This window comes from Gallinula chloropus (assembly GCF_964237585.1).
Source record: "Gallinula chloropus genome assembly, chromosome: 1".
NCBI classification, from domain to species: Eukaryota; Metazoa; Chordata; class Aves; order Gruiformes; family Rallidae; genus Gallinula; species Gallinula chloropus.
This window is the reverse complement of record NC_140085.1, coordinates 21,651,052-21,673,207: the sequence shown is the minus strand read 5'-3', so window position 1 is coordinate 21,673,207 and position 22,156 is coordinate 21,651,052. Positions and strand designations below refer to the sequence as shown.

The 22,156-nt window shown below is 40.7% G+C and overlaps 1 protein-coding gene across 3 annotated transcripts in view; it reads right to left on the bottom strand.

Annotated features, from left to right (window-relative positions):
* Nucleotides 1–22,156, bottom strand: part of LARGE1 (LARGE xylosyl- and glucuronyltransferase 1) — a gene marked incomplete at both ends in the record, with an annotated part of 196,362 nt that overhangs the window by 125,155 nt on the left and 49,051 nt on the right. For all 3 annotated transcript variants that reach the window (XM_084278402.1, XM_084278404.1, XM_084278403.1), the window contains 3 exons: nt 228–351; nt 11,608–11,690; nt 17,938–18,239. In XM_084278402.1, the coding sequence (XP_084134528.1) occupies nt 228–351; nt 11,608–11,690; nt 17,938–18,239 (509 nt within the window). The remainder of the gene's footprint in view (nt 1–227; nt 352–11,607; nt 11,691–17,937; nt 18,240–22,156) is intronic.

Here is a 22,156-nt window from a genome sequence, read left to right as displayed (position 1 = left end):
TAAACAACATATATTGTCAGCAGAGAACCTGCAGTGCTTTTAGCTATTTAGTATCTTCCTGTTAAGTGTAACTGTGGTTACAGTCACCTGGGTTAGAATTAGTTTTAGCCAGGGAGAATATTTTAGTCAGCGGTTCCTCCCATAAAGTCACCAATCCAGAGAGATTAATAGAAAAAGGGATGACATGAAACCAGAAGTGTTTTCTTTTGTGGTTTGTCTTCCTTTACCTTGAGCTCATCTGCATCATAGAAGTCTATACGCACAGCAGGGACCATCCATGTCTCGAACAGAGTCGCTAGGATCTGTTTGGCAATTGCATCAGCGATGAGGTGGAAGTGGAGTGGGTTTCGCCTGATACAAGAAGGGAGAGAAATACATTAGCTCAAAGTTTCTAATTCATATTGTAAAAAACACAGTATCAGCATTTACAAAACGTTATCTGTGTCTAAGGTCTCAAGCTAAAGCATACAGTAGGTTTGATGGAATCCTGATGAAATGGTGAGACACAATCTGACTAAAAATGCCAATAGTAGAAATAGCATAGCAGTTTCTGGGTGGTTGTAAATAAAAATTAGTTCCTTTGACTTCAGTGGACCTCCTGTTAACAGCTAAGGATGTGGTCCCTGCTACCAGCTCCTGAAAAAAAGGCCAAGTTAATCCCCCTTTAGGCACTTGAGCTGTGAAAGTGATTACTTTCAGTTTCTAGGTCAACGTAGTAATTTATCTATGTGGTAAGAACAGTTGTCTGTGGAGAAGTGGAGGTGGACGGGAAGGTTAAAAATAATCATCTTAATGAGGTGCAATACTAGGACCATTGAGTTTACACACATCTTTTCTACAAAGCAAACTTGGGGTATCAACAGCTGTCCTATGGGAATCCAATAGTCGATGTTTCAGGTGAATGTCTTTTAGCTACTGCCACAGTGAATAGAATGGAAATTGTAAATCACCCCACATCCTTGTTCCTAAGAGGGATGAAAGGTTAAAAGGCTGGTATAAAGGAAGTATTTTACTTCAAAACACCAGATTTGGGTTCAGCTTTGTAGTTATAGGTGGACTAAGTGAAAAGCTTCAAAATGAGATGAGCAAAGCCACCATCAGCAAGACTAGCAAGGTTTGACAAAGTGATTTTTTGATAGTAATATGAACTTGGATATTACAAATACCATGTTTAAATCCTTTAACCTTGCTTTTCTTTTTGAGGGACAGTAAGCAACAAAATCTGATCTTTACTCAACTTTTGTGGCATAAGTATGAAAACCTGCCAGTGGAAGTTAGTCATGATTTGTAGTCTTCTATGTTTATCCCGAGCTTAGCAACTTTCCCTCTCAGCAGTGAAGGACAGAGTTTGCAAAAGCCACTAAGAAGACGGATGGTTCATAGGGACTTCAGTACTGGGTCATCCATTCTTTGATCTCTAGGGTGAAATAATGGAATCTCATTTCTGTGAAACTTATAAAGGTAAATGGGTGTACTTTTTAACTGATACTTTTCATCTAAAAAGAGGAGAATTTAGTTTTGGGTGCTGGACAAAGAAGAAGATGACTGATGCTCCTACATTCTGCTGTGTGAACAAGAAGTGAGGAAATCTATGTTCAGGCCAAAGCACTTCCATTACACTTTTGGGCTCAACCCAAAAAAATGAAGGTTATTTCTTTCTCCATTTCCTGCATTAATGAACAATATGTGCCTTTCTTTTTAATGATACTCCTCTTGCTTTGATGAGTAATGCTGTTTCTCACTGAACAAAATCCTCAAGAAAATATAAAAATACATATAATGGCTCATACTATCATAACACATCCCTGGGCAGACAGAACCAGGAGACTATTGTGAGAAACAATGTATGTCTGGATTTTGCAGTGCTAGAAATACTGCACCAAAGATCCAATCCCCAGGGATGTCAATGAAGCTTCTGTATGGGCTTCAATGGCACTGTGGGTCAAATTATGTCCTTACAGCAGAAAAGGACTGGTTAGAAGCCTTACATATGAGATAATCATGATGGCAAAATAAACCCACAGCTGATCCGTGTTTACCAATATCCAAAACACTAAGCCACAACATGCTTTCCAAAAAGACAAAAGTCTTTCTATCTCCAGCTTGCCCTGGAGTGTGGAGAGGAGAGGGACAGGTGTGGGCTGCCATCTGCCGAGTGTCCCATTACCAAGCTAAAGGGATCACAGCAATTATATCTGCTTCACCAACCCAGCAGGAGAGAAGAAGAGGACACCCTGGCTCATGCAGATTCTGCAGTAAGCAGGCACCTTGCCAAGAAAATATCAGGAAATAGCAGTTATCAGGAAATACATTTCATTACCAGAGAAAAGGACAAGAGAAACAAAGTACACCACCAGTGGTTCTGGGTACAGGCAAAGTGGTATCACAAGGCAAATAGGTGTTGAATGTCAACATACACATTCCACATAGTTCCCTCTGCTTAGCAGGGGCTGAGTCTGCTATCTCATAGGACTATTTCCCAGCTGGTGTTCTTTAGTAATTTCTTTGCCTTTTTTCACGGTTGTTTATCTCTATATTGTGAAGTAGAATAAGAAGAGTAAAAAATCAGTTAAAACCAAGAAAGCTACATCTTCTTTCAAGCCATCATTTAGTTAAATGGAATTGATATAAAATATTTGAAGATGAAAGCCACTAGTTGAAAAGAAAAAGTCTGATACAAAGACACTCAGATGTTCAGTAGCAGTTTATACTCATCTGAATGACCCTGAGTGTATGAAACTTAAATGGGAACAAGCGGGTGACATTTTCTTTAGTTCAGGTCCTACTGGGGAAAAGAAAAAAGGAGTAGTTGTACTCCTACACAGAAATCTCTTTCAAGTTGTTAGCCTCATGGTAACGATTCAGCTGGAAGGAAAGTATGTGTCAGAGGCAAAGCAGAAGAGTATCACTTACAAAAATATATCCCCAAAACAGAATACTGACCCGCTGAGATTTACAACTAAATGTGCGTCAGCCACAGAAAGTTTTACTCCAGATGAGACTTTAATTATGTGAAATGTGAGGTTTAGCATGGTGCTAGAAGCCAACAGAGCACAGACTCAAACCTGGAAGACGTCGTGAAGGTAACAGTACCAGCATACACGCAGACGACATCTTTTACCTCTTCTGGTGTCTGCAATATGCAAAGCCTAAAAGACATGCAATGCTTCAAAGTGTTTATGAAACAAGTTCAGAAGCTTGTCAGATCAAGCAAGTCAGATCAACCGACACCCATTGTAAAAGATACAGAATAGCTTCTGTGAGGTGAGAAATCTTTCTCAAGAGAGATGAGAAAGAGAAGTCATACTTTTTTGCCAACATGATTGAATCACTGGCTCTAAGAATTAGGGGTCACAATCAGGATATTGTGAAGAATTACACTGAAAACTACATTTCATTATACTCGAATGTTTTGCTGTACCATTTGGTGTCAAAGTTATTTCAATCTTCAGGCTGGTCTTCTTCCAGGACAGACACATAATGGGACATGACATTTATAAAACTGAAATCAAATTGTATTGGTCTTACGATAAGTTAAAGGACAGCCATGTGGTAACTATCCTTCACAGGCATTCAACAGCTACAGTTAAAATGTTTGAGAAAGGCAGGGCAATACACCCAAATCTTCCAGAGGGAGATTGGAGTGTCCCTCACTTGGGTAACTATGAAGGGTGGCATGGCCTTTGAAGAAGTTTAACGAGCAGCTGAAAAACAAAAGTTTGCTAGTGGAAGTTGAGTGGCATGATACTGGGAAAAAAGGATACTCTGGTTAAAGAAAAACCTGATTTTTTTCTGTTGTGAAGATAGGTCAAGTTATGAAAAGCAGTTCGATGCTGTGGTTTCCTGCAATAGCAAGGCAGGTAATGAGATGACCTGACAAGTTCTTTCCAACTCCCTGAGCCTCGGGAATTCAATGCAAGATATCTTTGTTGGGTTCAAGGGAACCTGGAATCCAGCCTCAGAGAAAGTGTTAACCAACACAAACCTTTCACTCCAAATGTAAGGCAGACTTCTTTGACTTCAACTTCTCCAACACAGCTTTTGTGTTTATTTTTAACATTATTCCTTATAATTCATTTGCCACTGGTCATGTCAAAAGAGTGAAAAAAACACGTATGGTATAGGCTGGCTGTTGCAGTTTTGTGTGGCTGGGTTCTGGTGGAGGAAGGGGGCTGCAGGGGTGGCTTCTGCAAGACACAGCTAGAAGTTTCCCTAGGCCCGACAGAGTAAACACCAGCTGGACTTAAGGCCGGAGTTGTTGTTGACCAAGGCCAAGACAATCAGCAGTGGTCACAGCGCCGCTGAGCATCACAATTTAGAAGAAAAAAACCCACTAGCAGATGCTTTTTGCCACCAGAGGAGGGAGTGAGAAGATGTAAGAAACTCTGCAGACACCAAAGTGGGGGGGCGAGGTGCCCCAGGTTCCAGAGAGAAAGATGCCCCTGCAGCCCATGGAGCAACCCATGGTGGAATCCAGAGAGAAAGATGCCCCTGCAGCCCATGGAGAAACCCATGGTGGAATCCAGAGAGAAAGATGCCCCTGCAGCCCATGGAGAAACCCATGGTGGAATCCAGAGAGAAAGATGCCCCTGCAGCCCATGGAGAAACCCATGGTGGAATCGGTTGTTCTGCTGCAGCTCATGGGAAAGGCCGAGACCCCACCCGCAGCCCCTGGAGAGACCCCATGCTGGAACTGGTGGAGACATGCAGAAGATGCTGTGACCACTCCCTTCCCCCACACGATGCCACAAATGGAGGGGAAGAAGGGAGCGAAATCATGACTAAAGTGAAGTCTGCTAAGAAGGGACGGGTGGGAGAGGAGCTTTAAGATCTGGTCACACTTCTCATTATCCCACTCTGCTGTCACTGTGTGTGCAGTGCAGTGTAATAAATGAGTTTTCTTTCCTTTATTCTGTGTTGAGTCTGTTTTGCCCGTGATGCTGACTGCAGAGTGATCTCTCTCTGTCCTTATCTCAACTCCTAAGCCTCTCAATATATATTTTCTCCCCTGTCCAGCTGAAAAGGGGAGTGATAGAGCAGCTTTGGTGGGCATCTGGCCTCCAGCCAGGGTCAAACCACCACACTGGTTAGAAAGCACCAGATAGTACATGCAACTCCGGAATAATACACATTAATATATGACAGTTTTGGTTAACTTCTCTTATGATACAAAATTAATAGGCTTTGGAAAATTCCTATATTCTTGTGAATTCATGTGTTTGGAAGTAGAGGTTGCTCGTGTCCCGCGTTTCAGAACAGAGCTCTGAACCCTAGATCTTCCAGATTCCTCACTATTGAATCAGTTACTGAAATCACCAGAGAATTTCACCTGAGGTTCAAAAAGACTTCATCTTGTTTACCTCAAAGATATTGAAGATCTGAATTTTCACCAACTACGAATTTTCTCAGTCTCTGCTACATGGAAAATGCTGATAGGCGAATGTCTTAAGGCGGAAGAATGCCGTTTCAAAATATGGGTATTGCTCATGACGTGAAGCTCAAGGTTTTAACAGCTCAGTTTAGAAAACTTATTAAATTATTTCCATGTATCTTAGGATCAGAACACTATCTGACCAAGTAAACCATATGTAAAGAGCACACATTTATTTTCGTAAATTGCTTTCCTTAAAAGTGAATGGGAAGTGATTCTCAAGTATGGATGCTTAAATATAGGCTCTTAGGCCTAAATATAGGAGCTGAAATGAGTGCTCTCATTTTCAGAATTGCTGAGGTACTATAAAGTTAGCAAAGTGAAAAGAAGTTGGTAATTTTAAGTCAGGCTATGAATTTAGGATCCTATTCTGATGTACCCATTTCTATATATTTTTTTAATCATGATACCTTATTTTCACATTTCAAAACTTCTCATTCTTTATCAGAGTTTTGATCTGCTTGCTTAAGCATTTGAGGCCCATTCTTTTCAAATAGCCACTGCCACAGAGTTAAATACAAAAATCTACAATTGAAAAAGGGAGTAGTGAACCAAGACTTACTCTTCCCTTCTGTATTATTCCATAGCTCAATTGTTAGCAATTCAAAAAGCAGCTGCTTGGTTGCACAGTTCTCTCTCTGCAACAGAGGAATTTTATTTTCCAAGAATATAAAAAGGTCAGTAGCCCAGGGGGTTTATTTCCAAAACCTATACTTTATTAAGGGAAGCACAACAAGGTAATACCTTTTATATCTGTAACAAATGGTTACAAGAACTTCAAACAGAAATTATAAAAGGCAGCTTGGGAATTTTTTTTTCTAATGCCCATATGACAATCCCTCTCTCATACATGGAGAATTTTAATGTGAAAATCATTACAGATTTTTCAGAACCTTTCACATCCAGTATTGACTAAAATGCTCCCCAAACTACTGGAGAGATCTTAAAGATGCACTGGCTGATTCATTCATGGAACTTCTTGTTTTGTGTTAACTTATAGAAGCACTTTGGGAAATAATAAAGAGATTTCATGGGCGGATTTTTTTTTAAACCTTGCTTTCTCCATTATGCCTGCATCGTTAGGGCAGCTAGAAAATACAAATAGAAGTGTGTACTATTGATGCACCTGTATGGATCAAAGAAACCAGTTCATGCTTTACAGTTTTTGCCAGAAGAATCTCCCACAAAATAGACTGACATGTTAGAAAAGTTGGAAACAATGACAGAGGTTTTAAATTCTCAAATTAACTCCATTAAGGCAAAGTGGTCTCCATGGAATACAGCCATTAGATTACATAAGCTTTAATTACCAGCCAGTGTTGACTTGTGACTCTTACTTGGAAATTACATGTCATCCTTTTTATTTAATTTAGATTTTCATTGGCCTTATTCCACTTGTTCTAGGAAAACCAGTTTATTGTTCATATAACTCAGTTTCATATCCTAATCTTACTGAAGACACAGGCTTAACTTTAAGGTTATAAGCAGCCTTCCTAAAGCACAAAGGCTACTTTGTATAAGAAAGCATTTGCCTAGCTGACTGGTTTTGTTTATATTACCGAAAACTACCACCATTATTATGCCACCATTACTGTAAGATAGGTGGAGGAAACAGCTACAGAAGTCATCATAACAATCTCTGCAAAGAAGGACCAACATGGGCGGGGGGGAGGGGAGAGAAAGCCAGTATTAGCTGACTCAAAAGAAAAGTTAATTTTTCACAGATTCTCAGGTTGACCTAACTGCCAGCGAATGTCATAATTGTGTAATTTTGGCCTTTCTTTATTTCCAAATGAAATACAGTGTTTAGCAAGTCTTTGGAAAATATAGACTACATTAAAAATCATTTTAGCTCTTATCAAGTTAAGACCTAAGCAGAGACAGAAATAATCTCTGAAATATGAAACTACAGTTTGTGAGCTGCTTCTGCTTTACAATTTTCAGAAATGTAGAACACTGAAAGTGACCAATGTAACTTGGTCCAGTAGCTGCAAAAGTTTTGAGAAGATTTATTAGACACAAGACACTGCTTCTGTTTTGAAAAACAAACCCAGATGCTTGTAGCATGCTATTATACACACTGCTTCCAAAAGCATTTACATTTCATCTCTTTGACCCAGTGTCTTTTTAGTGTTTAGTCCTTTGCTTTGGAAAAAGTAAAGTGACGTAGACTTACTTAGGACACAGTGATATGAGCTTGGCTGCGTTAAACTGGCTCAGGGAGAATTACTTTTTTCACCCCTGCAACAGATTTATAAAAACTGTCATAATTAGGAACTAGATGCCCAAGAGAGGAAAGCAGGAAAGCTGCAGACTAGGACTAAGTACTCATTCTACAAGCCTCCCTCTGTGCAGCACTGCCAATGCATATTTATCAGACTCCGCAAACCCTGTACTACCCCAGCGCTGCTGAGTCTCCTCCTGAGAACAGACTGTCAGTCATGTCAAACTGGGTGTTAAAAGCTGCTGGGATTTTGTGGCTTGAGCATATGTTTTCTAAAGACAAAACTGGAATCAAGCTCCTTTTCCACTGGGAATGAAACACATTTCTGAACTATGGTGTTCTTATAAGGAAGAAACCACCCCACCCCTTTCCCTTCCCCTTCCCATTCTCTGGGAAGACATACAGTTTCTCAAATGGTTTGAACAAGTAGCCTGTCTAAGTGCCATGCTATATATGGTATGACTAGAATCAGAAACTTGCTTTTTTAAACCTGTGGAGAGCTGAAATGTTCCACATGCAGGATTTGCTGTACGTTCCTGCAGAGACAGCACACTCCACCTATAGAAACTTCTGTAGTTTTATTCTTAATGACTCAATACCCCTGCTGTTCTGGGTCTCTCTATCTAGCGCTCTAGTTCAAAGCTGGGGGTATAACAAATACGTTAATGCATGGAGGGAAGATGACATGGTTTTCCATTTTTTTCCATTAGAAAAGATGGGATTCCCTACAGAAGTAGGGAATTTAGGTAACTTTTTTGTATCAAAATGCACAGCTAGAAGATGCTTCAGTTATTAAACTAGACAGAAATGGTAATAAAAGTACATGAGATCTCCATGAATTCCAGACAGATTCACTGAATCAGTGCTTTTACAACAAACACCAAGTGAAATACAGCAGGAACAGGTGAGGATATTAAGTGTGGTTGCTTTCAGCAGCCAGTTGATAAACCAGCAGATTGCATTCAGGCTGTTGAGGGCAGAATTGAAGTATAATGGTCAGCTGCCCAAGGAGAACCCACACTGTGTCTGGCTCTGTAATAACAACTGTGATTTCTACAGAAGCATCTCTCAATTATACAATACACTCTCCTGCTCTCTTGTAAACGGGTAAATTCTCCACCTGCTGTACCAAGTCTGGTTGAACACTGATCATCATAAACTTCAAAAAAGGAAAAAAAAATCTCTTTGACAATATGTTTGGAGGCATGTTCTTTCGGTTCCTGAAAAACTGTATTTGAGATTGAATGTGATGACCCTACAAATGGAGGACCTGACTTTAGAGAAGAGGATAGAACAAGCAAAATTCTTACTCTGGAAACACAACGGTCCTTTCAAATGCCTGCTTTGTCTGGCTTATTGGACATTGCCAGCTAAAATGCCTTCTGTGATGCACATTTAGAGGTTGGAAGAAGAGACTCTATCTCTATGCTTGCTTTGAATGATGCTCTTCAAATCAGATGGTTAACTTGCTACTGATATCATGAAGCATCGACCATCTGAACAAAACACCTCCAATGCTTCTAACTCACCCCTCCTAATGCAGTACCATGTCCTGTCTCCATCCTTCATTCCCATAATTAAATAGACCCTAGTAACTAAAGAAAGCCTTCTTTCCAATCATCACAGGTTTTGAAGTGTATACTAGTCTCCAAGATAACACTGTTTGCACATGGCAACCAATGCAAGGAATCTTATTTCTAAATCCATTTTCAGCTGAGATTTGCTTGTTGTGTATTCCCCATCCTTCCTCACTGTTGGGACTCCAAAGATATAGAAGAAAGGAGCACTTGTGAGGCATGGCCCTCTGCACATGTAGCATAGCACCAAGAGATGCTTAAGAAGCCTGTGTTTTCTCAAAGATAAGGAAGAAATGTCTGTAAGAAGCTCTGTCTCTTCCTTGAGAACATCTTCTCTTTCTAGCAAAGAATGTAATGCCTAGTGTGAAAAGCTAGTTCTAGGCAGAAATGGACTTAGGATTTGTCTTTAAGTATGTTTCGAGCAAACAAGTGAGATAGGTTATCGTGAATGTAACTAACTGTACTAAAGTTTTATTAGCTATACTGGACTTTATCTTCATCATCTCCACTGAGCTAGACAAATCCTTTGAGATGAGCAGTACTGCTAGCCCAACAGCAAATACAGTCTTGACAAGGGCAGAATCCACCAGACTGAAAAATACTGATGTTAAGTCCCTTTCTTCTGGTTTCATATTTTTTAAATTAAATGTATCTCTAAATGACATGATTTTGCCATATAATGGCAGAATTGTTTATAACCTTGCTAATTGCTCAGCTGAGTGACTTATGTAAGACAGGGGCATTTCCTTTAAGTAACACAGAAAGAGAATGTTTAAACTTCTGAGCTGTGAGATTCCTATTATTTACACAACAATTTGGAAACATACAGATCAGAAGTTTCTCAAAATGCATGTGAGCAGTAGCAGAAAAAACCAGCAAGAAGCTAACCACACATGTCACCATAAAAATGTATGTTTGCAAGAAATCCCTTAGAAGCAACAATCAAAATAGACAAAACGCCCCACATCCATGCAATATAAAGCCAGTTTACACTGAATAATTCAGAAGTCCAATTGGAAATAGACATAGTTTTAAAATTTAACAGAATTTTAACATTCAGAAAAATTCTGCACAGAGCATGATACAGGTTTTCACTGCTGTTTTGTTTTTGTTATGTCAATTTTAGCATCGCTTTTCTGCTCCTAGCCCTCATCTAACTTGAACATCCTATCTCTGGAAAGACTTGCAAAGGGTATATGTTGACAGGTAAAGTTGCTCTCATATTTTGAAGAAATGCCCCTCTCCACCTGTGCTCTAGCCAACCTCTTCTTTCAACATTGTACAAGATGAGCATTTGAAAACTTACGAAAAATGGGTACAAGTTAAAATGGTGCAGTAAAACCAATGTAAGGGAGTGATTCACCAAGACAGTTCCAGCATTGGACTGGAGGCAAGCATATGGAGCAAGGGGAGCAAGATGGGCGAGTGAATACCCTGCTCCAGCTAGGTATAAGAAGATACTATCACATGACATGAATTAGAGTCATCCTCCATGCTATAAAATTCTCATTCAATATAAAATGGCATATTGAAACTACCTCCTTAGTAAACTCTTCATGCATGTTTTATTAGTCTGTTTGTTCTGTTTCAATCAAAGTATCCAATCACTTCCCTATTCAAATCCACTTCTTGCAAAAGCGTTGGAAAGCATCTCTGAGAGTCATTACTAAATGTGACAAAGGATATACATGTGTGCCCACACACAGTTTAATACCATTTGTCTTTTTCTGGAGGTGTTGTTTATTGAGGGAATTTGTTACTTTGGTTTTATTGTGCATTTATACCTTTCAATTCTGGGATCTAACTGTGTTCCATGTGCTAAAACCAGGTTGTAAAGCCTTCGAAGGGGCTGCAAGTAGCCCTTCCAAAGCCAGAATAAATAATCTGACTTTAATGACATAATACTGACTATAGTAACAGGTTTACCTTGAAAAATAAATGCCTGAATGGGAAGCTGGGATAGTCAAGTAACCAGTAAGTATGTATGTGTATGGCTTTCAAATTACCATTTACACCTGCACCATAAACTGATACCAGAAACAAGCTAAATGAATACAGTGCTGTTATTACGATTACTATTATTTTGTAACATTCAGGAGCATACAGATGCTTTACGGTACAAATAGATGCTGTTCCCTTTCCCACAATGCTACAGGGGCAGCAGGTGGATCTCTGATCCCTCTAATTCACTGTAGAAATCTCTACACAGGTAAATCTGCTTGTGGTGGTCATAAATTCCATGCTTCCTTCCTTCCAAAGTAAAGGCAAGCAGGGAAGGGAATTTGGATTTCTTTTGTGTAAGAGAATACATGTGAAAAGAACTTGCTTAGCCATAATCAGACATACAATATACAAGAAAAGAAAGCTACCTTTACCTGTGAAATAAGACAGACTTGACAAGTGTGACAACATCCCGACTGGCGTTGTACCCTGCACAAACAATGGCAACGTGGATGGTCTGTGGGAGAAAAAGAAGAAAAAGGACACAAATTAAAGCCTGGTTCCATTTCCTATCGTTCATTAAGGAAAGCCCACATATGACAGTGCTATTATTTAGTGTGGCAATTGTTGAAGATCTGAGTGGGCATTCTGCAGCTGTTTGCAGCCCACTTGAGGCGGTTTGTTAAAAACTACTTAATTGAGTTATAACACCGTCATCGTTCCAAAGTCATTACTATCCCTCAATTACATCGGATGTCTGAACCAAACTGCATTTATTAGCTAAGAGCATATGTATGTGTGTATGTACACACACAAACACCCCCATTTAGCACCACACAAAGTTCTGGTTATGCAAACGTACTGACACTTTAACCTTCTGAACTGAAGTTCAAAACTCTGATAATTAGAAGCAGATATGCTCTTAAAAAATTTGTGTTATTTCCATCTTAATGACAGCTACAAAGGAGATGGTAAGGAAGCACTGGCAGATGAGCATGAGTGGGACAACTAGGTTGCCAGGGGCTGGGTGCATCCCAGCGACAAGATAGGACATAAGCTGTGAAGGCAGGCGGTCACTTCCCTGCCTGTCACTACCAGTATGAGCAGTACTGGGCAGTGTTAACATGAAGTTAAATACAATCCCCCCCACACACATTCTGCATCTTCTTGCTTCCCTTTTAATGTGAGGCAGAGGTTTACTCATCTCTTCCAGAGGAAAGGAAAAACTGAAACGGTGCTACTAGTCATTATTATTAAGGTAGTAAGTGATAATTTGAAAATGCTGTTAAGTTACTCTTTTCTGGTTTTAAAATTAGCCACTGCTATTCCCTGGGGACAAAAGAAAATTAATCTTAGCCAGTTTTGACTCCAGCAACTGTATTTTTCTGTCTCTTAGTGGTCACAGAAATGAAGGAGAGCTCACCATGCTGGCAGCACAAAGCTGCGATTGGGGACACAGCTGTGAAACTGCAGGGAAGCCTCATTTGGCTTCCATTTGAAGCTTGGTTAGCTGGTTTCTCACACACACAGCTCTCATTTTCCACTGAACGCCCACTACGCAGAGAACAAATGAGGAATTCTGACTCCTCACATAGTCACAGATTCCCAAAGTCTGGCTTGTAACAGAAGCAGATTTACACAAGAGGTGGCATGCATTGGACACGTCTAAAGAGTCCACAGCCCCATCCATTAACCGCCTGGTACAGGGCACAATCTGAATCACGTAATTGCAAGTGCCTGTGCCACTGTGCAACTCTCACATGAACATCGCAGCTGCCTCCAGCCCTTGTGTGCCTCACAAGCTGAGGCACACTGAAGATCTGAGGTTTTAAGAGGACTTAAATTAATAAGGCAACTGTCTGTCCAGGGAGGTGTGAGAAAGAAAAGATATCGCCATACATTTTGGCAACAGCTCTGTGAGGTATTTAGCACTTTAAACTTATGTTAAAGTCAACGGGAGTTGAGCACGCTCAGTACTTTGCAGCTATTGATTGTGTTTCTCTCTTGTGACAACAACAGGGGAGAACAAAGGCTGGTTACTATTGACTTTTATTGCCGCAAGGGTTTGTGCCATACTTCTGGGCATGGGGGGCTGTGGGTGCACAGGTTGCTGACACTGCACACACTGCCTCTTCCCTGGCTGCCACCTGGTCTTTCTCAGGTTTTTGGAAGATCTGAGATACTTCCCTTCAACATAAATTAGAATCAAATTAACTGATAATAGTTTCATGTCTGCTTCAAAAACTTCACCTAGGACACTGGACCAGACCCAAATATGTTATGGGTTTTGACAGAATAGCACTGTCATATGACTGTCAACATCACTGAATACTACCTTTACTTGCCAGGAAAGCTCTCCTCACAACCTGTCTCTCCACCTTACAACTGTCATCAAAATCAGAGTTTATTCTGTCAAGGATTTGCCCACATCTGTTCTCCTTTTCCTAAATGAGTTTGATTCAAAATTAAAAGCATGCTTTCCTCTCTGTCTTCTAGCAGGTGCTAGCTTCTTGCATGGCACTTCATCCAGGGTACAGCGAGAGGTGAGAAGACAGCACTTGTTGCTCCTCTGAATCTCCTTCTCCAGACACGAGACACAGGCATCCATACACCTTCTTTCTGCTCAGCCTCTCTGCAGTGTTTGATACTATATAGCAATTCCATTCCTGCCTGTGGTCATTTATATAATCCTCAAAGAGAATGGAAACCCAGTACATTTTTTCTAACGTTTTTGCCCACAGCATGCTGCAAGAGTCAGTCTGTTCCTCTCCTTTTCTTGATTCACTTTCCTCTCCACCATTGTTCAACTGTTAAACAAAGTCAGTGGGAAAACAGGTAAGTCAACATGAGGTCATCAACCTGAACTGTCTGCAGATGTCTGCATCCTAATGAAAAAAGTTTTGTTTTCAGTATTCTCCATGCTTGTTCCAAATGCATGTTTGGATAGAGTGCATCTGGCTGTAGCCTAATCCTGGCAAGGCAGGGCAATAGTAGCTGGAAGAAGGAAGCACTTCAAAGAACTTGCATCCTCCTGAGTATAGTCCTGTAAGCATCAGCTCCCAGATTATGCAAGTGGCCAGCAGCATCACAGCTCTCTCAAACTCCCCGTTTCTGCCTGCAGACAGCTAGAAGATTGTATCCCCATCCCATCAGGACTGGCCACCATGATTCACATAACCTCTGGACTTGATGACTCCAGCTCCCACATAGGGATGAAGCCACAGAAGCAAACAACTCTCCAACTTCCACAACATGCATCAGCCTGCTTGGTTCGACATGTCCTTCCAAACATCTCACACCAAGGCTCTGCATGCTACACTTGCTCCTCACTGTTTACAATCCATAATAATTCTTGTTGTCAAACTCCAGTCTGGATATGCAGAAGTCACTGTGGGAGTAAACTGGAGCATTGGAACAGGCTGCCCAGAGAGGTTGTGGAGTCTCCTTCTCTGGAGACATTCAAAACCCATCTGGATGCGTTCCTGTGTGATTTAGTCTAGGTGATCCTGCTCTGGCAGAGGGGTTGGACTAGATGATCTTTCCAGGTCCCTTCCAACTCCTAATGTTCTGTGATTCTGTGATTCACTGGAGCTGCGTTTAGACAATGGAACTCATTGCAGCAACAGATTAAATGCCGATACATCTTGCTTTCCAGATTCAATGAATTCTTCCTCTGTTTATATACACAGATATGAATAGGTAATCAAAACACAGTGGAAGTTAATCACGCTGTTCTTCCTACAGGTTGGTAATCGGGAACACAGAGAGAACTATGTTGATTTTAAACAGTTGAGGGAGCGCTTAAGCCTAGATACTTCAAGGCATTTTTAGGAAGTTAAGGTTCTTTGGGAAAGGGAGTTTAAATAATACTAAGGTACATGCTAACATTGTTTAGAATCCACTAGTTCAGACACTACAGACCAGGGAAAACTGTTTCAGAAAGCAGTATTTCATGTAAGTCCATTCTGGAGTGATATTAATGGGAAGAAAATATCCAAAACCACATGAAGAACTTAGATCCCATGCTGATGAGGAGTATAAGGTGCCTAGATAAACAGATTTTTTTTTTCTCCTCAGGCTACTTTTTGGAATGGTGAAATAATGAGCTTTACAAACTCTAATTAGTTCTTATAGCTAAAAATAACCTTTAGTAAAGCATTTCATACTTCAATAATTTTCCAGTAGTACTAGCCAGGCCTTCCACTGCAGTTAGTCCTTCATAAACAACTGAATATGATTAAGAGATATTAAAAACATGTTACAAAAATGTAAATATGTTACAAAAAGGTTTGCAGAGGCAGGTAATATCTGCTTTTCCCATGCTACAGCCTGTAAATTACTGGGGACCTGTTCTTTGTGGCTCTACACCCTCAATCCTACCAACCTACACTGGTGACAGTAGTAGCAATACAAATATGCCTTAAAAATGCTTCAAATATTAAGTATTCTGCTAACCTACTAAATGCTACACTGCTAACCAACCGTTTTCTAATATATAATATCTTTCAAAAGTATTTATAAATGTACACTTAATTCAAACTGAATGCCCAGTTTATGAAGGCACAAGCTGGAAAGATACTGCAGTAACATGGTAAGAAAGAGTCAGTATCATTCTGCCAGCTTCCATCGGCACTGCGCTCTCCTACTGCAGCCTGTTATTTGTGCCTACAGCTGCTGTGTAAGGACTACTCTTACTTACATTAACAAGGTTTGTGTTAAAATTGTCTCCTGCTGGGAAGGCACGACAGGGATCTGCTCCCTCCAGGGAGAAGGCCCTTGGCTGGAACTCTGATTTTTTTTTTCTTGCAATATAATGCTGGTCCATTTTGTAATATCAGAAGAGCTCTCCTGTGACATGAAAAAGTAGGAAGCAGTGGCTGGAATGCAACGAACCCCTACCATTTGATACAGATCACAACTTGTATTGCATAGATTGTGCTTTATCAGAGATTTAAAGTTCATTCATTGCAACTGCATTTTCAAATGTTTTAATCATTACTGAAGACGATCCCAAAATAGATTCTGAAATGTAACCTTCAGTGAATCTCAATGAACTGACTGAGTGAAATAAATAACCTATTCCTAGCTCTCTGTCTGCCTGAGTGCCCCAGTCTTCTCAAGACCCTTGTCTTCTTATACTACCCAAGTTGTTGACTCTTGCTGTGATATATTCCAGGGTCAGAGGGTAAAAAAGTTTTAGTTTACACCTTTGAAACATTAAAAACAGAGGGTAAATGGAGTCAAGATACCACTCACACAAACACAGAACCCGAATCTACAGTAGAAGGGTAAACTATGAGACCCCTGGCAAATCTGATAGTAAGGAAGTTTAATTTTAACTTCCACTGCTGTTACTGAATTACTGAGCGAATTCCTTAAGAAAGAGAAGAAAAAGCTATTTTGTTATCAAAATAGTGTGCAGTGAGATAGAGGGATGGCAAATAAAGTAAGGTTTTGTATTTTATATAACCACTGCCTCCAGCACAATGCTAAACCCCACTGAGCAAGTAAATTTATTGGCAAAACATATTATAAACTGAAAGGCCACTTAAACTATTCCTCCTTTATGCTGCTATTTTTGTGTCCCAAATTGGTTGGTATATTGAACAACCAAGAACTGAGATTCAGCTCATCACTCCTTGGCATGATAATAAGGGAGAAGTGAGGTTTGTTTATTGATGGCCTGAACCTTCCCTTATTAAAAGAAATACCAAAATGCTCACAAGGAGGAAACTCAGACCCTCATTATCAGCAAGCGGGAAAAAGAGACTCCTCCTTTTCTCTCTCCTTAAAATAGCATTGGTTTCTTTTTTCCACACTGACAGACAAAGATGTCCAACTGGAAAGTAGTAATTCACTTTTAAACTATATTTCATATTTGCCCACTAAACAGACTTTATCTGAAGAGGTAATTAGGACTTCTTTTTCTCTCCCACTTATTTTCTTTCAACTTTTATCCTCCCAGTGGCAGAAGGCAAGATAAAAGGTATTACCCTCTTTAGAGAAATAAACGGAGGAAGTTATTTTTGATATCTTCACCAGCTGGAATTGGCAGAAGGACTTTAAGTAAGACTTTCTGGTTTGGATCTGTCCATATTCGGAACTGTCATCGTTCAGATGTCTGACAACTAAATAGTTGGATGACTTCCACGGAACTACTGGCATAAAATGAGGAAAACCATACCAAAACAATGTCCCAAAACCTTCTTAGAAACAGATCTCCTGTTCCCTGCTGCTAACCACTTCTGTGCACAGCTCACGCAAAGCAGGCACTTCCACAGTAGCATCCAGATACACTCCTGAAAGTGACTCAAATGCACAGGCTCAATTTAATTAATGGTAAACCCTGAACTGTTCTAGTATAGATACACAAACAAAGGAATAAAGCTTTTCAAAGCACTGTAGTGCTTTTATTTAATTTTGAAATCCACAGGGTCAGTTTGCCTCAGGTCTTTCTCACTGCAGCCATACTGAAGTAAGCTTGGAAGAAGGCTTTGATTTTTGCACTAGGTTTGGGGACACAAGAATGAAAAAGACAAAAAACCTCTGATCAATTAATAACTCAAAAGATATTCAGATGATTAAATGTTTTAAAGTTTAAAAAAAAGAAGTAAAATTATCTAAAAACTTGCATCCAGAAGTCCATTAAGAGGCTGGTATTTAAGCAAAACGTTTCAGGGGGGAGGAGATAGGGATCTGCAGTGTCCTTAACAGATGAAATTCAATGAGCTTTGTTTCTGGCAGGATCTTTTTTTTTTATTTACCTCACATTTTTCCACTGCTGGTTGCTGCCCACACTCGGAGCTGTTCCCTGCCACAATGCCAGCCCGCAGGCTCTCACTGTCGCCTGTCCCCTCTTCCATGGAGTAGGTTTTAGAGTGATTGCCGCGGTGGTGCGCGGGGCTGCGACTCTGGGCCAGGCTGAGCTGCTTGCGAAGGACACGGTTCTCCTCCTCCACCTCCCGCATGCGGACTTCCAAGCTCTCCCGCTCCCGCTGGCTCGACGCTGTGTACCGAGGACTGTGGGGCTGGGATTCAAGTGGAGACAGCGACACTGGCTTCCCATCTGCCAGAGGAGGAAACAAAACACTTCTGTCAGAATATAGTTGAAGTTAGGTTTCCCTTTAATGTCAGCATTGTGCGGCTGGGATGTGTTTCAAATTCAGCCACGTTTTATGCAGACTTGGCACACTGAGGCAATGCTTAAGTACATGGTAAACTCTGACAAATGCTGAAGTTCTATGAGCTACAGGTCCTACCAATTTAAAACCACAGTAAAAGATAAGCATGTGTTTCTTTTGTTTTGGATGGGGCTGCCTGCCAGTTTCCAGTCTGGGAAGACAGTCAAGAACTGAGGGATTTAATTCAAAGACAATTAATATATAGTTAAATATATTTTAGAAATGTATGCAAGACAAAATAATTCTCCTATTCCCCGTTTCCTCCACTGTCAAGCTCCAGCATTTTGGTTACCATTTCGTGCCAAACAGCATCCCCAGCTGATTCACATGTGAGGAGCAGATGGGTTTTATTCATCAACATAATATTACGTGTTTACTGGGAAATAAGAGGTTCAGAAGGACAGAAACATTCAACAAACAAGTGGGTCAATTTCTGTAAGGTATTTTGGCTGAAAAGACAAGAAGGGAAATTTTGTAAAAAAGTTTCAAAAGGTCCAATTCAACACCTTTAACTGAAAAGTTATATTCTGGAAATATGAAAAATTGGTCTTCCACATTTTCAAAGGTATCTTCTTTGTTCAAAGAAGCATTAAAGAAGAGCTAATGTGCATAAAAGATAAATTATCCTGAAACCAAGATTCAGAACCAAAGATGACAACTGCAACCCCTTCTACCACCACTCCCTAATACATTATTGTTAACGAGTTTTAACAGAACAAACAGGGATGCAGCTGATGTGTTTTCAAAGGAGATGTGTTTTCCCATAAGTTTAATAAAGCTACACACAGAGAGTATGAATGCTTGAAAGGGGGTAAAAACCTCTCAAAATAAACCACTGTTTAAAAATGTTCAACTGCAATCAAATTGAAACAAAGCAAACGACGGTAAAGTTATGCACAGGGTCATAATTAGCAAGACATTCCTATACAGTGAAGACACGTATCTTACAGTAAGGTTATTCTCTGAAACAACTTTCTACCTGCATGTACTAAAAAACATTTACTATTTAATAGTTCTTTCCATGCAGAGAGCCCCTTCAGCTTTTATCAAAGAAACACCAGCTTGAGTGGTTTAGAAAATGGAAATCATGCAGTTATTGTTTAGCACTTCGCCGTAACCAGTACATCTCTCACCCTCTGACTCAAAACCATCTCCCTGCTCTAAAGACCTGCTCATCGCTTGTTCTCTTCCATTGTTTCATATTTGCATGAATGGTGAGCAGTCCTCTAAACAGAGTTCATGAAAAAACAGGTATAGAAATCAAAACCTCAATTCTAATTTCCATTGCTGAGCTACACAGATGTATACACTTCCCATTATCTATATAAAGAGCTACCCTGGTTTTAATACACCATTTGGATAGAATAGTTTCCATTTGCTTGAAAACCTTCTCGTGTAAAAAAAAAACAACCCTAATTTCCTCTAATTAGCAGAGCTTATGCATAAATCTGAGCTTGAAAAACGTCTCAAGACAGATTCTGAGTTGGGCCACTGATATTTTGGAATTGAATGCTCAAGCAAAAAGTTCTTAAAAATTAAATGACATTTGAAAAGCCTGAAAATCACGGGTGCAACAATAGAGAAGTGTTGACGTTAAGGACAGAACGATGCTACAATTAGAAGTGCACTAAAGCACTGAATTATCTTTCTCCATCCAGCTTGGAATTATTTTTCTCTCTTCAGCTTGGAAGGCAAGGAACTGAAACTGTGTTATTTCCCAATTGCTGATTCCCCATCGAGGAAGACTGAAAATCATTTGGATGTGATTATATTGCATTCCTATTACTGGACAGTAAGAGTGTATCGTGTAGACAGCACCCCTATTCACCAAAACAACATGCAACCTGTGTGTTGTAGTTTTGGGTGGCTAGGTTCTGGTGGAGTAGGAGGGGCTTCAGGGGTGGCTTCTGCAAGAAGCAGCTAGAAGCTTCCCTAGGCCCAACACCATCCAACTCAAGGCAGAAGTTGTTGTTTACCAAGGTCAAGTGCAATGGTCACAGCGCCTCTGTGAATCACGATTAAGAAGAAAAAAAACCACTAGCAGCCACTTTTTGCCACCAGAGAAGGGAGCAAGAAGATGTAAGAGACTCTGCAGACACCAAAGTCAGTGAAGAAGCGGGGAGGAGGTGCGCCAGGTGCTGGAGAGAAAGATTCCCCTGCAGCTTGTGGAGAAAACCATGGTGGAGTGGGTGCCCCCCCACAGCCTGTGGAAGAGGACAGGGATCAGAGACCCCACCTGCAGCCTGTGGAGAGGCCCCACACAGTTACCCGTGTTAGAGCAAGCTTCTTCCAGCGCTTGCATCCTGTGGAGAGAGAAACAGACACAGAGATGAGCATGAGAGAGAGAGATCCATGCTGGAGAGCCTCTCTGGGGAGAGGCTTGTGACTCTCTGGAGGACCAGCTTGGAACAGGCTGGGCCTGAGACACATTCTATGATTTATGACTGCACCCCACAGCAGTGACCCACGCTGGGGCAGCTGGTGAAGAGTTGAATCCCGTGGGAAAGGACTCACGTTGGAGAAGTTTGTGGAGGACTGGAAGTCCTGGACTGGAAGAAGTTGTGAGTGGAACCCCACAATGCTGCAGCAGGGGAAGGGTGTGAGGAATGCCCCCCCACCCCTCCAACTAAGAAGGAAAACAACTAGTGAGGAACTGACCAAAACCCCCATTCCCCCAGCACCTGACCCTCCCTGTGCCACAATAGGGGAGGGAAGAAGGGAGAGAAATCCTGTATAAAGTGAAGTCTGCTAAGAAGGGAGGGGTGGGGGAGGTGCTTTAAGATCTGGTCACACTTCTCATTACCTGACTCTGTGTGCACTGCACTGTAACAAATTAGAGAGTTTTCTTTCCTTTGTTCTGTGTTGAGTCTGTTTTGGCTGTGACACTAATTGTGGAATGATCTCTCCCTCTCTCTATCTCGACTCCTAAGCCTCTCAATACATATTTTCTCCCCTGTCCAGCTGAAACGGGGAGTGACAGAGGAGCTTTGGTGGGCGTCTGGCCTCCAGCCAGGTTCAAACCACCACACTGTGTTATCATACAATTACAAAGGAAAATCGTAAGTCCCTTTTTGGTGAATATCCCATATGACACAGATGTTACTTATCTCGTCCTGTTCTCATCACTGGGTCCTGCTACCTTCTCTAAGGCATCAGAATAAGGTAACAAGATAGGTAAGTAAATCTCAGAGCAACATTCGTCAAGATTTCAAAACATGGAAAAAATTTAGACATCTCTGTAGTTGTTCTATGGACATAAATCAATACATCATAATTTAACAAAATAATACCATTTTTTACACCTGAAGACTTGTAGCTACATTCATGAGAACAGCTGAACTGTTCCACACAACATGTAGAAAAAACAAAATAGTCTGAGAAAGGGATTGAAAGAAAATATCACCTCACTGCCTCAGACTGGAAGTTGCAGCAACTAATGAGACCAGCTCAGCGTTCACGTGGCCTTGTAAATGCTTGTAAATTCCTCTGCTGTACCCATGTGCACTCAGTGGTACATATTTCTGCTGTAAAAGGCAGTAGGGAAATCATGTCAGGAATTATACAACCAGCTAGCTTCTTCATCTGACATATATAACTAGCTGAAATGTATTGATTTACTATAAAAATTATCCATGTTTTGTTACAAAGTGCTAAGTCCAAGACATTTTCAGGAACGATCTCCTCAGGGATGATAGAGCTGGACAAGTCATGTTTTGTTCCTAACACTGCTGATTGCTGTCAGGTGTATCTTGATGTAGTCTGTATATCCGTAACGATCCAACTACCCACAGCAAATAATAAC